Here is a 16,474-nt window from a genome sequence, read left to right on the forward strand (position 1 = left end):
AATATAAACTACAAACATCTAAATCGAATTGTTACCTAAAAAAGAACAGCAAACAACTATACCTAATAATATTCCCAAAACACATCATACATAAACATATTAAACTATTAAAAAACTAGAAAAAAAAACTAAAACCCACTGATTAGAGACACTAAAACAAAAACAAATGTTTCAAAATATCTAAAAAAAACTAGAAACACAAACAGAACATAAAACACAACAAAAATGAAACGAAAGTAATAAGAAACAAACTAAAATGCCAAACCCAAGAACAAAATAAAATTGATTAAAGAAAATTAAAGTCCTAAAAATCCAAAGAAAACCAAACGAAATTTTAAAATGAAAAACCTAAAATATCACAAACCAGAAAAAACCAAAACGATGAAATGGAAAGACAAGAAAATGTTTAAACTGGGGGGAAACGAAAATGAAACCGAAAACAAACCTCGGTTCGAACAGCAGCACCAACATTATTGTTTTTCCCATAAACATCTTCAGCCATTTTTTCTTGCACACAGACCTTTGTTTTCTTCTTAGGAGGAGCTCTCCCACGCTTCGTTAATGGAGGAGCAAAATCAGAGTCTTCCTCCTCAATAAAAGGACGTTTTCCCTTAGCTTTATTAGCTAGTGATTTCAAACCCATTTTGAATTTTTTTTTTGAACAGGGGAAGGAGATGAAGAAGAACGGGTCACATCCATTTTATATAAAGATTGGGAAACAAAAAGAAAGAGAGAAAAAGGTTATGGGATGGTTTAGAGGGAGTTGAAAAAATTTTGAAGAACAAAAATGAGAGGGAAAATGGTTGATGAATCGTGGGGAGTTAAGGTTCAACAATGAAGGTTATTTGTTATTTCAAAAAAAAAAAAACTGAAATGAAATAAAAAAAATCAAAGGAAAACAAAAGAAAAAGAGAGAGGGAAGTGATTGAGGGATGCATGATGGTTGATAGGTGAGTTGACGTGACTGGTGCATAGATGTGATGTGTATGTGGTATATGTGTAATAAAATATAGAGAAAAGGTAAAAAAGTTGATTTGACCGTGTGTAGGTTTATATGTAATAAAGTGTGTAATTTGTATTTTTGGTGTAAAAATTTCAAAATTAAATTCAATTATTTATACCACAAATTATTTCTAAACTTATATATTTTCACCGTGGCAAACACTAATTGGAGAGATAAATTGCGTCCCTATATGAGACACACACTTCAAATTGTTTTCCATTTGAAGTGAAAATAGTGAGTGAATGATGCCACCGTTTCCTTCAACCTCTAGTCGGTTCCATTTCCATACTCATTCATCTCTGCTCATCAATCTCACCACCAACACCTTCAACCTCCCCATCACCATGTCCTTCTCTTCATCTTCATCATCACATTCATCTTCCACAACCCATCCAATACAAGAATCAAAACACCAAAACCTCTCTCAAATCCTCAAATACCATAACCAAACCAAGCATTCCTTCACTAAATACGCCCGAGGACCTCACGGCCTCGACTGGGCTAACCAACCCAACCCATTTCGGAGATTCGAATCTGCTCCACTGCTCCCTCTCCTACACTACCCCACACAAGATCAAAACCCCAACATTGAAGCTCCTCCTTCTTACTCATCTCTCTTTCTATCTCTCCCTCCTTCAAAACCCATTTCTAAATCTTCTATTTCCCAGTTTCTCTACGATTCTTTAGCTCTCTCCGCTTGGAAAACTGCTGGGTTTTCGACCTGGTCGCTTAGAGTTAACCCCAGTAGCGGGAATCTACACCCTACCGAAGCTTACATTGTAAGCCCTCCTATTGACTCGGTTTCGTGTTCTGGTTCGGGTTTCGTGGCGCATTACGCTCCGAAAGAGCATGGTTTGGAGATTAGAGCGGAAATCCCATCTGGGTTTTTCCCCAGATTCTTTCCCGAGAACACTTTCCTCGTTGGGTTGTCTTCGATTTTCTGGCGCGAAGCTTGGAAATACGGCGAGCGAGCTTTCCGGTACTGTAACCACGACGTGGGTCATGCTATCGCTGCCGTGTCGATGGCTGCGGCCGCCATTGGTTGGGATGTGAAGGTTCTAGATGGCTTGGGCCATGAGGATATGAAGAAACTCATGGGGCTTGAAATTTTCCCTGAGTTTCATATTCCTTCTCGACCCATTAAAGGTAAGTTGCCTCATATTGAATTTGAGCACCCTGATTGTGTTTTAGCTGTTTTCCCAAGTGGGGTTGGTGGATTTGATTTAAATTATGAAGAATTGAGTTCTGCCATTGCTGAATTTTCCAAGTTGGATTGGAAGGGAAAGCCTAATTTGTTGAGTAAAGAACATATTTGTTGGGATATTATATATAGATCAGCTGAGGCAGTTAAGAAACCTTTAGATATAGAAAGTAGATTCATTGTTGATCCATTTCAGAGTAGTGGAGTCATTAGTGAAGGTGTGTATAAAGAGTTTAGTGTTAGGGAAATAGTTAGAAAACGAAGGAGTGCAGTTGATATGGATGGTGTTACTGTAATTGAGAGAAGTACATTTTATCAAATGCTTCTGCATTGTCTTCCTTCGGGTTCGGGTAATGATGAAGAGAAGCAAAAGAGGCCATTGGCATTGCCGTTTCAGGCTCTTTCTTGGGATGCTGAGGTGCATGCTGCTTTGTTTGTTCATAGGGTGAAAGGTTTGCCTCAAGGTCTGTATTTTTTGGTTAGAAATGAAGATCATTTTGGTGAGCTTAAGAAATCTATGAGGCCTGACTTTAATTGGACCAAGCCTGACGGTTGCCCTGATGAACTTCCTTTATATGAGCTTCATGTAGGTGATTATAGACTTCTCTCTCAACGGCTCTCGTGCAATCAGGTATGTTGAATTTCAGTTCTTGTTGTTTTATACCACTTCTCTCTCAACGGCTCTCGTGCAATCAGGTATGTTGAATTTGAGTTCTTGTTGTTTTATACCATTTATATGTAAATATATATTATAATTGAGTTTTAGCAGAAAACAGAGATTTTTTATTACCCGAAAAAAACACCAGTGGTGACATGCTGCCTTACGCTATTATATTGCTATGAGTGCAATTAACTAGCGGGTTTTACATAATTCAAGTTAATTTGATTTAAATAAAATATAAATATGTAACACCCGATATTTATTTACTCTATTACGAGTGTTGGGCATCCTAAGGTGCTATTTAGCATTTCTTCGCGAGTGTTGGGGACCCTAGGGTGCTTGGGCCTAATAGTTTACAGTATTATGAATAGAGGGGATTCTGTCTTTTGCATGAGAAATAACTGTGCATAATTCATGAATCTTTTGTAGTAGAAACATTTTGCATTTTGACTGTCATAAATATATTTGACTCTGAGTTGTTTCTTGATTCAAACCCCCATTTGTGTTGTTTCATAGGAGATGAGCATTTGAAATGATTGTTTGTAAAAGAATATATGATATATACATATGAAAATATCCCAGTCTTGCTAAGATATTGCATGCATCCATATTGATGCAGGAAATAGCAAGTGATGGCTGCTTCAGTCTTGGTATGGTAGCTCATTTTGAGCCTGTTTTGCGCGAGAAAGTGTGGATGTATCCTCGATTGTTTTGGGAGACTGGAGTTCTAGGACAAGTTTTGTACCTCGAAGCACATGCTGTTGGCATATCTGCAACAGGAATCGGCTGCTACTTCGACGACCCTGGTACAGATTCCTTTCCCCTAGCAATTCTTCATTGCATGACATTTCACTGTGAAAAATCGTTACATGGTTATTGCTTTGATATGACTCAAAATTGGCAGTATCTGGTGAATAATCAACTCTTTCTTTACTGCTGCATGAAAATCTAAGTTTGAAAGTGATGGTTCAATTTTCATTACAATAAACAAATATTCAGCCTCACATGTTAAAATCCAAATGCTATTGTTGTTGTTGCTATCCAGTGCATGAAGTGCTTGGGATTAAAGGATCAAATTTTCAGAGTCTCTATCACTTCACCGTGGGAGGTCCTGTTCTGGACGAACGAATCATGAGTCTACCGGCATATCCAGGCCCCGGAATAGACGCTTGATGGAGTATGTTCTATGGGATCAGAAAAACTATGTTACTTGTGCCAAGATGCCATAAAGTTCACCAAAATGGGGGGTGCAGAGAAATCAGAAAAAGTTATAGTAGCTATTGGTTGAAATTACACTAAAATGGCCACACTATTTTTTGAGACCTTGATATGTAATATACATCATCCCATTGTAAATATATAAAAAAAAAATATATGAAGTGGAGCTCATTCCTTTTACTTAACTTCACTTATACCCTTTGTTAGAGAGGCTGTTTCTTGAGATGTATATATTATGAGAACAAAAGGTGAGATTATTATTTTGTGGGTAAAGGAATTATTTTATTGATAAAAAATAGCTTTTTGTTATATTACAAAGCTATTTTGCTTGACTTGGCAACGGCAACTACGTTGTTAATCTTCATTAAGTTTTCAAGGGTCAGTTTCCTTTATTAATTTGAATTTGATATATCAAGCAGAACAAAAATGTACAATGGTATATCAAAGAAGAACAAAACAAAGCCATGAATACAGAATTGAAGCTGATATCTCTACTCTCCTACTAACCGAAATCTATCGTACTGATTCCAACGGAATTAAAACCCACAGTAGGCACTCAATTTCGACCAATGGCAGGGTAAAAGCTCCAGTCCCACTGGACTAGCCAATAGTTCACAAACCATGTTTAGATTCTAAACTTCCAAAGCCCCATTATGGTACAAAAGCTCTTGTAGTTTGAAGAGATTACAGACCAAGCATGACCATTGGAGCAGAGCAGCCTCATCCCATCATGTAAAACTCATAACATCAAAAGATCAGACTTTTGGGCTCCCATACCAAGCAAGGGCAGGCTATTCCTTGTTGCCTCCACCCTCATACTTTGACCTCCTCGCTATCTTCCCTTGCTTCAAACTAGTTTTGAAACTTTGAACTTGGGTTGTTGTTTTGTTGCACCAGTAAGGTACAGATACCTGTGCTGCCCAATCAGTTTTGCTTGATGCTTGCATTGAAAACTCATCAGTCAACACCATCTGATGGAGCTAAACGAAAACAGATCAAATTTAAAGTTGACAGGTTTACTCAGTATTTGAACGAGTCCAAGAAGAGACCAAGGGCAAGCCCAGTCTTCCAAAAGTTAAAGACTGTTATAAGGCTCTTAATCTTTTTTAAGAAAGGGGAAGAAGCTCTATACATGAGTGCCCCAATCCCCTCTACAACAAACACAGCCAAGGCAGCAGATAGAATGTCCCAGTCACCTGTTTGCCCAATAACAGTAGCAAATGCAGTTGCGCAGTAAAATCCCCCCAAGAAGAAAAGCAATTTAAGTGGAAAACCTCTCCTTATTTCCTGAATTCTTGCTTCTAACCTGGTTTGAAAACCTTGAATGGCCCTAATTAGCCGTGTTCTGCCATTTCTGCCACTAGAAGGAGAAGAAGGATCCGGGACATTGTCATCAAGACTGCTCCTAATCAACCACACCATCTTCCTGTACCAAAACAAAAGATATCCTCAAATAATTATAGTAAAGAGGATTTCCAGTCTACTACTTTAGTTACAATTTTCCCAAAAACACATACTGCATGCATATGCATAATTATGACAAGCCACTGGTATGGTGAAGATGATGTTCGTTCAACTTAATAAGTTACTCTATGCTATATTTGTGGTACACATCAGAGAATTTTCTTTTATTGCTTCAATATCAGTTCTCTCTGACATTTATCGATTCTTAACATTAACGAAATGCAAAAGAACTTACAACAAACACATTCTAATACTTAAAAAGCTCCTCTAGAGCAAAACTAGCCTCACTAACCATATTTATTCAGGTACATTGACAACTTACTTGGAATTATTAGCCGAAGAAGGTCGAATTACACAGAAAATAGAACACCAACAATAGTGCCTCCACTTAGCACAAACACTTTGGGGAGAGCATGCTTGAATGTTGAATGTTGCAGCTGCAAAACTTATACACTTTGAAGAAGCAAGTACAGCATTTCTTGGACAATTAGGAGGTACAACAACAACACTTGCCATTAATGCTTACCTATAAGTAATAATACAGTATTTAAAATATGTTAAGAGTAAGAAGATAAAGGGAAAGAACAACATGATCTCTATATAACTGATGAACAAGCCATGGATGAAATGGAATTCTTACATTTCATAAACTCTTACCATTGCTCTTCAATTATAACTCTGAATATTCCTCCCATGCCCACCAAGCTAGCAATTCATGCAACTGAAAGTGACGACAGCTTCAGAGCATAAAACTTACAACATATGAATTGTTAAATTATTTATCAGATTGATAAGTGTTTGTTTCCTCCATTTTTTCAACAATATGATTTCATTATCTTAAATAATCTATGAAAAATACCATCCCTTAATCTGTCATAGTATCATAGCCACATACTTATCATCCATTCAAAAACTTCAAACTCAGAAGACCATCAAATCCAAACCCAACAAGAAAAGATTTTCCACACATATTCCCACCAAAACAAAATAGTTTCAAAAATTCACGGAATTCGGTCAAGAAAAATAACACACCAAAACCAAATTCCAAATTCATTGCCAGATTTTTAATACTAAATCATAATAAACACACCTCAAATAGAAAACAAATCAAAAATCAAACACTACCCTTTGAAAAAAAAAAAGAAGAAGAAATCCGGACCGGCCAAAGACTGAAGCTTTCCGGCGCCGTTGGGCCTCCTGCGCAGGTCGATCACACCCTGAGAGCACCCAGAATAAGAACACCTTCTGGGTCCTCCCGCGAAATGCGAAACGCCGGCCGCCTCTTCCACTGGTGCTCTTCTTGGCCGCCGCTCACCAGAACCAAAGCCAAGCTTTACTCGAGCTATAAACGCGGCGGAAGAAAAAGAAAAATGGTAATATTACTAAGCAAATTTTAGTAAATTAAACAATAATCTTAAAATAATTTAAGAAAAAATATATAAGAACAACAAAATAACTATAAAACAACAGAAAAATAATAAAGCATTGACTTAATTGCAATAAATAAAATAATATCAACTCTTTATTATATTTTTGTATTACGGATTTTTTTTTATTAGATGGGTTTAGTAACACTTTTATTTTTTAATTTTTTAATCACAAAAATAAAAGTAATTTTATATTTTTAAAATGTTGTTTTGAAAAAATAAATAAATACTTTTATTTTTTAATTTAAAAGTAGAAAATAAAAGTATTTTCTATAACTTTTATTTTTATTTTTATTTTCTGATTTTATTTAAGTCGTATCTAGGTTCGAGTATGGGATTGGAGTTGGGGCTATAGTTTGGCTACCAATGTTCAAGTTGGAGTCAAAGTCCAAAATATTGATTAAGAAAAAAAACTATTTACAAAATTTTTGAAAGTGATTTTTTTATTTTCAAAATTTTTAAAACTTTGATATTAAAAAATTGAAAAAGTGAAAATAATTTTATAGAACATGTTTTCGGAAAATATTTTTACTTTTCTAATTATAAAAATAAAAAATTGATTAGAAAAGTATTAGCAAACGTACTTTTAGTTTTGACAATTTGATTTATCTTTTTGTACTATTACATTATTTTTTTCATGAAATTTGTTGTTACAATTTTATTCTTTCAACTTTTTTTTTCGTTTTCTTTTTGAGTTAGTGATAGTATAAATTGAAAAATAACTAAAAAATAATATAAAAATAACAAAACAAATGCACATTTATACTCATATTTGCAAAGTAAATTTTGGTTTAAGTTTCAAAATATATTGATCTAAGTTTTGGCCAAGTAATTCTTTTTTTTTTTTTTTGAAATGCAAATGGAAATTCCATGATTAGTTAAATTGAATATAGTTCATTACATGCAAATAATCGAACAGATTAAATAAAAATAGGCTACAAAGTCCTTTACATCAAATAGGATAAAAACCCTAAGAGTATCTTGAACTAAATGACATATAAGTCATTAGCAATAAAGCATCAAAATTATGTGAAAAAAATTATATTTTCATCACGAATGAACGTATAACGAATCACACCTATAAATAACAATCAGTTAAAGATTTTCCAAAAAATTAGGTAGAAACACCTTAATTAATCAAACAATAATAAAACAGAATAATATAACTATTACAAGGAGATTTACATTCTTACTTGTCTTTATAAAAGATTCTATTATAATAATCTTGACATTTGTTGTTCGTTTCAATTCAATAATTAATTCTAAACAATAAATTAAAAGAATTTATATAGACAATTATAATAATTTTCGTTAGTGAATATATGCAATTTATAATTTAATTTGTATCTCAAATTAATATTGTAGTTGAGCTCTAATATAAGACTACTCTCAACAGCTTCTCTACTATATTTTTAAAATACATCACCAAAACTTTACTTTATCTATTTTACCTCAAATTTTTACATTTATATCATACATCAACTTCTCTATTTTTTCTTTATATCATTTAAATATTATATTTTTAATATATTTTATTTATTTTATATTAATAATTCATATAATATTACACATATATAAAAAAGTTAAAGAAAATAATATTAAAATATGTTTAGCTCAATGAATAGTTATCTCTACATTTAGCTTAGCACTATTCATTGAGCTAAAAAATATGTAAAATAGTTAAGGTTTACCTCACTTGTTGGAAGCTCAATTTTGTAAATTTTTCTCTATAATTTAAAAATTGAACTATTTTAACTCATCTAATTTGAATAAGAATAACTTAATTTAAATTTAAATTGTCTTTATATTTATATTTATAGTGTGTATATTTATAATTTGAATAGGAATAACGTAATTTAAATTTAAATTGTCTTTATATTTATATTTATAGTGTGTATATTTATAATTTTAATAGGAATATCCTAATTTAATATTCTATATATCATTATATCTTATATATATTGAGGATGATACATATTGAACTTCCAATCACTTCAAAAGCTAAGCACGTATTTTTGTAGACTTAAATCTTTCTCAAAGCTATAATATAATCTTGGTTTAACAATCATGTCTAAGGCTTCACTACTCAACTCTTTTATCCTTTTGAGGTTAGTTTTCATACCTATTTTGAATTATTTTTTGTCACAAATATTATTCAAGGGCAAACTTTTTAGAAATTTTCATAAATGCCTAAAATTTTAAAAGAAAAAAAAATACTGAAAATATAGAATAGAGAAAAAATTACGAAAATACGAAAGAGCATAATATCATCGTAAATACATAATTTAATTTTTTTAAAATTAAATTTTATAAACTATATAAATAAATTAAAAGTATTACAAAATATTACATAATTATTGTAAATTGTTTCCTTTTAAAAAAAATTAGACATCCGGATCACAAATAATATTTTTTGATAATATTGATGAATCAATCATACCAATTAAATTTTAAACAATCGTCTATTTAATCACATAGTAAAAATAATTTTTACAAATTATTAATTGTATTCTTGTAACATTTATAAAATTTTGTATATTTCATTTTTTTTTTCTTTTTAAAAAATTTACTTAAATTTTTCTAAATCAGACGACGATGTTATACGATAGCACTGGAGAATGTTGTAAAAGGGAAAATGGCAAGTGACATGGGCAACAATTACAATAGTAAAAGTGTTGCGAATGCAAATAATAAGAATGAATTTTATTGGATGAGAGACCCAAAAACAAGAAATTGGATTCCAGAGAATCATATTGGTGAAATTGATGTGGCTGACCTATGAAACAAGCTTCTTCCCAAGAACAAGAATTAATTAAGAAATATGTCTACTATTTTCTTTTTTTGAACAAATTATTAGAATAGCTTAACATCACATAATGTTTTAATTATATTATTATGGGTCTTCCCATATAGTAATATGAAATTTCATATTAATAGTATTATTATATATCGATTTCAAAATATATATTATTGGAAATATATCATTTATTTTATTTTATAATTTTTTATACATAGTTGTTTGTTAATAGGAAAATTTACACAAGTATGATAAATTGAAGGGGTTGTTTTATAAATATGAAAAAAAAAATAATAATAGAATTTACTTTTATATGTTAGAATTTAAAAATAAATAATGCAAAAAATATGAAAACAAAAAATAAATACTAATTAAAATATGGAAAACTAACCAAAAGATAATAAATAAAGTTGGTAAAATATATAATAACAATTATTGTCGAAAAAGTCATCGGAATAGATATTGGCGCCGAAAATTCATTGATACCAGATAAGTCACTGAAAAAGTCATCAGTGCTGGTAAAGTCACCGAAAAAGTCATCAGTGCTGGTAAAGTCACCGAAAAAGTCACCAGCACCGAAAAAGTTACTAGAAAAATCATTGGTGTCGAAAAATTCACTGAAAAAGTCACTGGAAATGTCATCGTCGTCATAAAAGTCACCAAAATTAGATGTCTCACATATAAATTAAAATAAAACTAGTTTTATATATAAGAAAAAAAAAAGTAAACACTTAACTTTTTCTTAATTTCTATTTTTTTTTCATGATAACTGGTTACTAGTATTGAATTAATTATTCTAAAAATTAATATGTCAATTAAGTTTGACCTTTTGTTTGTGATATAAATTGATGGTAACAGGTAAAGATTGATGTGGTAGTAACCTATTACTAGTATCAATTTTTTTTTTAGAAAATTTGAATTTATATGCATATATTTGGTGCATATTAAATTTTTTGAGCACAAACTTACTAAAATTAAAAAAAAATAGGCACGGTTTATTTTAATACCCATAATACCCTCTTTTTTCTTTTCTTCTAATTTCGCCATCCATACTCCCCATTCTCATCCATACTGAGAGTCCAATAGTGGTCATAGTGGTCCGATGGTAGCCTGATGTTACCCATTTTTTTTTTTATCTTTGTATATAAAAAAATAGTAGCATCAAGCTACCATCGGACCATATTATACATTTATAGATGTTAAGCTCCATTCACTAAGCTCGTCGGGAAGGCATCAGGCCACCATCTGACTACTATTGAACCATATCCTACATTTATAGGTAGCATCAGGTCACCATCGAACCACTATTGGACCACCATTAGACCTTCATCTTCAACATGGACCACCATTAGACTACCACTGGGCTTGGCAAAAAAACCAGTTTTTTATCCAAAACTCAGATCTGACCGTTTTGACCCTAAATCTAACATTAACTCACAGATAACAAACATTAATCATACAATTTATTCCTAAATCAATAAACCTATAAATAAAATAATACATTTCAACCCTAAATCACACCGAATACAATTAAATAAAATGAAAAACATACATTCATGGTGCTGGTTCGGAGATTCTATGTCTTAGGTTGGTAGTCGTCAGTAGGTTGGTGGTCTTCAGTTGGAGGCACAGTGGTTGGCAGCCATGGGTTGTTAGGGTTTTTGTGTGCATGAAAAGAAGAGGGAGAGAGAGAATTGAGGAAGAGAGAGAGGGGTGAGTTATGAGAAGGATATTTTTTAGTTTAGTAAAAAAAAAATGATCTATCTAACTAATTTTGATTTTTGATATACTTAAGTGTACCAATTTTACCCAAATGCACGAATATTATTCAAATTTCTCTTTTCTTTTTGAAAAAAAAAACAACATAAAAAAAAAAGACAAAGAAAGAAGTTGAAAATCATATATGTACCAAACTTGTATTAAAAAAAACACATTTGATGTAATTCTTTTTCTCAATATAACTTTTTACAATGTCACGTTATTCAAAAGTCAAACACAAAATATATGCATATGATTTGGTCAACTTCTACTGTTATACCACATCAACAAATCATTTTAAAAAAATAGCATAAACATTTCTTTTTTGGAAGAATACCAATATCATATGGCTCAAATGTTTTACGAAACTTTGGCTTATTTCCAGAGAACAAAAAAAAACCATTGGCTTATGTTACAAATCAACAAGCCAATGGCAAAACCAACATGACATATTCTGTGTAAGAAAAAAAAAACCTGAAAAATACTTTCTTTTTATTTACATTGTTTCTGCTGATGCACCAAATCACAATGCAAAGCAAATCAGGTGGCCATCTCTCCGAAATGACTGTATGCAAAACTTGTTCGTTCCAGCTATGAACTTGCCCCAAAAACTCGGATTTTCTGTTCAACTGGAACCCGACAACAGGGACAATGAGCTTTTCCTGTTAATCCAAAATCATCACCGCAGCTAGCACACATGACTTGATGAGTGCATGGCAAGAAAACAACCGAAACATCATCATTCAAACAAACTATGCATTTCCTATCAGAGTTTTCTTCTTTTGAAGAATCATCTACATTATCTGGTTCACGAAGCGGCTTGCCAATTGTCTCTCCTTGGGGTTTGATCCCTTTAAAGTTCCCAGTAGGTAACTTATTTGATGATTCATGCGACTCAGTATACAGAGATAGCATTTTTAAATGTGCAAGTTCCTCCTCGAGCCTTTGGACATCATCATTGTGACGCAGGGAATCTAGCTCTATCTTTACGCGCAAAGCTTCAAGCTTTCTCTTGCTACTAATCTCAGCTGATTCTTTCAAGCGTCTTTCTACTACAAGGTCTGTTGAGGCGATCTGTTTAGCCTTCACCTCCTGTTTCCACTTCAACTGTAATAAAAAGCAATATAAAGAAAGATATTATAAATGGAACACTGAAATCTGTACCAGAAGAAGAAGCTATATAGGATTAGAACAACAGAAAAATGTGCTCTAAATTTCTGTGAACTCGCCCAAGTTCAGTATTCACAAACTACATTAATTTCTATGCGAAAATCAAATGATAACCAATTTTATAGACAAATGAGGTGAAACCCAAAACTATATTATAAAACCCTATGGGGAGCTCCAAATAAAGTATACCCCCAAAGGTGAGAAGCAATTAAAAGTCAATTCCCAAATAAAGATATTAAAACATCATCCTGTCCTGAAAGTCATAACTAAATAGCAAATGAAAGACAAACTAAACCAAAATCCTGCAGTTTTTACCACGAAACGCATCTCAAGACTATTCAAAGTGCATAGGCTTGAGGAGAAAAAGAAATGACCACAATAGATCCAAAATCAACATGACCAGAGTATGATCTCCTCACGACGCTAAGAAACAGTAACACATTTATACAAAGTTGATAAAGCTAGGTATAAACACAAATTATCCAATAACTCAAAGGAAAAAAAAATTCTGGACATCACAAACTCGAATCCGTGTGATGTGATGCTAACAATGGTGGAGCATACACTTCTCATCATACAAATTTGTTATTCAATAATCCAGATAATATAAACTATGCTGACCACCTCCAGTCCAAAAAGATTGTGAGCCTCAGCTTAAAAGTAATTGCTGGAGTAATTTCGATGTTTTTTTTTTTTGCTATTAGCTGTACTCTCAATTTATATCTACATTCTTGAGTGTAGACTCAATGACTCATAGTGGTGTTTTGGTTGGAAATTGTTGAGGGAATCAAATGCATGTAACTACTAAAAATATGTCTCAAACTAGTGTGCAAGTTCGTTTTCAAATGATAATCTCACTGAATCACTTCATTTGCATACTACAGCATGAATCTTTCTAACACCTAACCACACAAAGAAAGAGACTGAAACATAAATAGAATTAACGCACCTCAGTTTCCTTTAGATTTTGCTTGGCCTGGGACAAAGTTTGCTCTACATCTAAAACCTTTTCTTTTTCATTGTTAATATCCTCTTGCAGCTTGGCTTTTTGTTTTTCCCAAACCAAAAGCCTCTTCAAACACTTTTTCTCCTTCTTTGTGAGCTCCAAACAAGCAGTAACTGATTCTGCAGCACTTAATTTGGAAGCCTCCATCTCTGCTCTTATTTCTGCATTCTGAGTCTCAAGACGTTTCACATCAGCATTTGCTCGGTCTACTTGACCACTAGCTTTCCTCAGAGCATTCTCCATCTCTGAAAGTCTCTTCATTGTTGTGTCCTCAAGAGTTTGTTTTCCTTTCTTTAATCTCTGAGTCTCCTCCCTTTCCATTCTTAACAGCTTAAGTTCTCTGAGATCATTACTTAGCTTTCTTGCAGCTTGCATAGCCTTTTGGTGAGCCCACTCCTTCCTCTCCTTCACTTGTTTCTCAAGATCCTTGACCTGATGAAGCAGATTAACTATCAGCTCATCCTTCTGATCCTCAGCCACTAACTCTGAATACTCATCAAGTTTGAGATCACGGAATTTACTTAATACTGAGTTAACAGCTTCCTGGTTTTTCGTATTATGAGGCTCCTCACACTGCTTGGCAGAAACTTCAGCACCTGATCCAACCAAAGCATTCCCACTTGCCACTGTATTCAAGCAAGCTTCGGCTTGTGGTTGACACTGTTTTGAGTTTGCGCGGAATCCAGCTGCAAACAATGCAACATTCCTTTTCAACAACGACTTCATTGCAGGAGAAAGGTTAAGCCTTTTTGGACACTCAATTTCTCTATGCAAAGTGGCATCCCCACCATGAGAAAAAAAGCCATGAATTGGCGACTCAGGGCCTCCACCATTTCCGAAACCCCAACCACTATGGAACCTACAAAGTGCGGGTGTCACAGCACCAGCTGAATTGCTACCATTATTAACATTGTCAGCAGCACCAGAAGCAGCAGCAGCAGAAGTAGCAGCACCACCACCATTACCAGAAGACGAAGTAAGAACCGGAATTTCCATAGTACTCGCACGACCTACATGAAGATCACTCATTAGCAAACACCACATTGCATCTCCTTTACTAAAATGAGGCCTAACCTGTTGCAACAAAGACACCATACCCGCAAGAGAATACTTCTCCAACTGCCTCAAATCAGCACAACGTTGTTCAGATTCATCAGAAGAATTCTCATTACTACTACCACAACTACTATTCAAATAAGCCAGCGAGTTATGTAATATATTGGTCAAAACATCCATGCCTCCATAACAATGCCCATTACTCAAAATAGCTTTATGCGCAATTTCCTCATCATAACCCAACGCAACAAGCCTAGAAATAGCTTCATTATACAAAAAATCCAAATTCTTCAACAAAATTTCCTCCAATTGTTCCTCTGTACAGTACCCCCACCCACTATCATCATTACTAGATATGTGGCTATCATTAGGAATGGGAATTTTAGGGCTTAGGCTGGTAGAATCAATCGAACCCATATTGTTATTATTCTTATTATTACTCAATGGTTTAATTAGACCCGATTCAAGTATCGATTTCGAAATGGATTCTTTATCTAATAAACAACAAGGATCAGTTTCCAGTTTCACAGATCTTGACCTCCGGTTCGCACGAACATGCTTCTCTCTCACAGTACAACCCATGTATATCAATGGCGAATACCAAGAAACACAATTAAGTAATTCAAGAAATGAAAAAAAAAAACAATAACAATAATCAACAACAACAACAACAATGAAATTGATGGAAGAAGATTCAATCTGAAGAGAAGGAAAGAAGAAGAAAAGAAACTCACAGAGAGAAATAGATGATGATGATCGGCGTTTCGTTGCTGAAACTTAGAGAGAGAAAGAGAGAGGAGAGAGAGAGAAGTGAATTGTGATGAGTTGGTATTTATATATATGGGAACTGGGAGGAAGTAAGTAGTAAGAGGAGGCGGGTGTTGGTGGTGATATTTCTCCACGTGTCTACATCTCCCTTTGGACCGTTTCCAGTAATTTTATTGGGCTGAATCCCTAACTAGCCCAACTTTCGGCCCATTGCTTGGTTTTGTCAACAATACCATATTTCATGGGCTATTTACAAAACAAAAAGAGGGAATTACACTTTATACCCTTTTTATATTGTCTTCTTTTATTTTTACCCTCTTTTTTAAATTCTATCATTTTTACATATTTTTTTAACATTGTACCAATTTTGCTCTTGTCACTTCAAGATACTCTATGTGACTCTCTTATATCAGGGTATTTTGGGTACAATACATATAAAAAGAGGTATGTTTCAATTAAATATAAAATTAGAGGCAAATTTGATCAATTAATTAAAAAAAAGTAGTATTTTTCAACTTACCCCAACAAAAAAGGAAAGTTTTTTAAAAGGAAATTACACTCTATACCCTTTTTATATTATCCTCTTTTATTTTTACCCTATTTTTTAAAGTCTATTATTTTTACCTATTTTTTTAAACATTGTACCAATTTTGACCCTGTCACTTCAAGATACTCTCCATGTGACTCTCTTATGTCAGGATATTTTGGATACAATACATATAAAAAGAGGTATGTTTCAATTAAATATAAAAATTAGAGGTAAATTTGATTAATTGATTAATAAAAGTGGTATTTTTCAACTTACCTCAAGTTTTAATACATATACATGCGCATGCAAAGTTAATTGCACTAAATATAGTATTTTTTAAAAAAAGAAAAACTTAATAATATAAAATAAATCATCATAGATAAGAAAAAATATTATGAATTTTACTTCTATATAAT

General features: G+C 33.0%; 3 protein-coding genes and 1 long non-coding RNA gene across 10 annotated transcripts; 1 reads left to right on the top strand and 3 right to left on the bottom strand.

Annotated features, from left to right (window-relative positions):
- The first annotated feature begins 1,175 nt into the window (after positions 1-1,175).
- On the top strand, positions 1,176-4,465 carry LOC115718065 (uncharacterized). Of its 3 annotated transcripts, XM_061116089.1 has the most exons (3): positions 1,176-2,835; positions 3,485-3,671; positions 3,911-4,465. In XM_061116089.1, exons 1-3 carry the CDS (start codon positions 1,246-1,248, stop codon positions 4,036-4,038), a joined length of 1,905 nt encoding a protein of 634 aa, XP_060972072.1. In that variant the 5' UTR covers positions 1,176-1,245; the 3' UTR covers positions 4,039-4,465. The 3 variants fall into 3 exon arrangements, 2 of the variants coding, with proteins under 2 accessions (XP_060972072.1, XP_060972073.1); XR_009688019.1 differs by lacking the exon at positions 3,911-4,465 and having other exon boundaries at positions 1,189-2,900; positions 3,485-3,624; XM_061116090.1 differs by lacking the exons at positions 3,485-3,671; positions 3,911-4,465 and adding an exon at positions 2,901-3,477 and having other exon boundaries at positions 1,189-2,835.
- On the bottom strand, positions 3,540-4,011 carry LOC133038064 (uncharacterized). Its single transcript, XR_009688020.1, has 2 exons — positions 3,871-4,011; positions 3,540-3,717 (listed from the first exon to the last, which is right to left on the bottom strand). It is a non-coding gene; the product is annotated as an uncharacterized LOC133038064 (long non-coding RNA).
- LOC115716480 (ycf20-like protein) lies at positions 4,448-6,978 on the bottom strand. 2 transcript variants are annotated; one of them, XM_030645289.2, is made up of 4 exons: positions 6,707-6,978; positions 6,205-6,268; positions 5,870-6,073; positions 4,448-5,509 (listed from the first exon to the last, which is right to left on the bottom strand). In XM_030645289.2, exons 3-4 carry the CDS (start codon positions 6,061-6,063, stop codon positions 5,104-5,106), a joined length of 600 nt encoding a protein of 199 aa, XP_030501149.2. In that variant the 5' UTR covers positions 6,064-6,073; positions 6,205-6,268; positions 6,707-6,978; the 3' UTR covers positions 4,448-5,103. The 2 variants fall into 2 exon arrangements, with proteins under 2 accessions (XP_030501149.2, XP_030501151.2); XM_030645291.2 differs by having other exon boundaries at positions 6,188-6,268; positions 6,707-6,976.
- A 4,846-nt stretch (positions 6,979-11,824) lies between these two features.
- LOC133038016 (MND1-interacting protein 1-like) lies at positions 11,825-15,610 on the bottom strand. Of its 4 annotated transcripts, XM_061115952.1 has the most exons (4): positions 15,496-15,609; positions 14,803-15,319; positions 13,649-14,715; positions 11,825-12,636 (listed from the first exon to the last, which is right to left on the bottom strand). In XM_061115952.1, the coding sequence occupies exons 2-4, from the start codon at positions 15,176-15,178 to the stop codon at positions 12,121-12,123; spliced, it is 1,959 nt and encodes a 652-aa protein (XP_060971935.1). In that variant the 5' UTR covers positions 15,179-15,319; positions 15,496-15,609; the 3' UTR covers positions 11,825-12,120. The 4 variants fall into 4 exon arrangements, with proteins under 4 accessions (XP_060971935.1, XP_060971934.1, XP_060971933.1 ...); XM_061115951.1 differs by having other exon boundaries at positions 13,649-15,319; positions 15,496-15,610; XM_061115950.1 differs by having other exon boundaries at positions 14,803-15,572.
- Positions 15,611-16,474: the final 864 nt, after the last annotated feature.

Source organism: Cannabis sativa, chromosome 5 (assembly GCF_029168945.1).
Source record: "Cannabis sativa cultivar Pink pepper isolate KNU-18-1 chromosome 5, ASM2916894v1, whole genome shotgun sequence".
Classification (NCBI taxonomy): domain Eukaryota; kingdom Viridiplantae; phylum Streptophyta; class Magnoliopsida; order Rosales; family Cannabaceae; genus Cannabis; species Cannabis sativa.

Coding starts and splice junctions, on each gene's coding strand:
- LOC115718065 (XM_061116089.1), top strand. CDS start 1,246: ATGATGCCACCGTTTCCTTCAACCTCTAGTCGGTTCCATTTCCATACT. Junction 2,836..3,484: donor AACGGCTCTCGTGCAATCAG/GTATGTTGAATT, acceptor ATATTGATGCAG/GAAATAGCAAGTGATGGCTG. Junction 3,672..3,910: donor CTGCTACTTCGACGACCCTG/GTACAGATTCCT, acceptor GTTGCTATCCAG/TGCATGAAGTGCTTGGGATT.
- LOC115716480 (XM_030645289.2), bottom strand. CDS start 6,063: ATGGCAAGTGTTGTTGTTGTACCTCCTAATTGTCCAAGAAATGCTGTA. Junction 5,510..5,869: donor TCTTCGGCTAATAATTCCAA/GTAAGTTGTCAA, acceptor GTTTTGGTACAG/GAAGATGGTGTGGTTGATTA.
- LOC133038016 (XM_061115949.1), bottom strand. CDS start 15,343: ATGGGTTGTACTGTGAGAGAGAAGCATGTTCGTGCGAACCGGAGGTCA. Junction 12,637..13,648: donor AAAATCTAAAGGAAACTGAG/GTGCGTTAATTC, acceptor TTTTTATTACAG/TTGAAGTGGAAACAGGAGGT.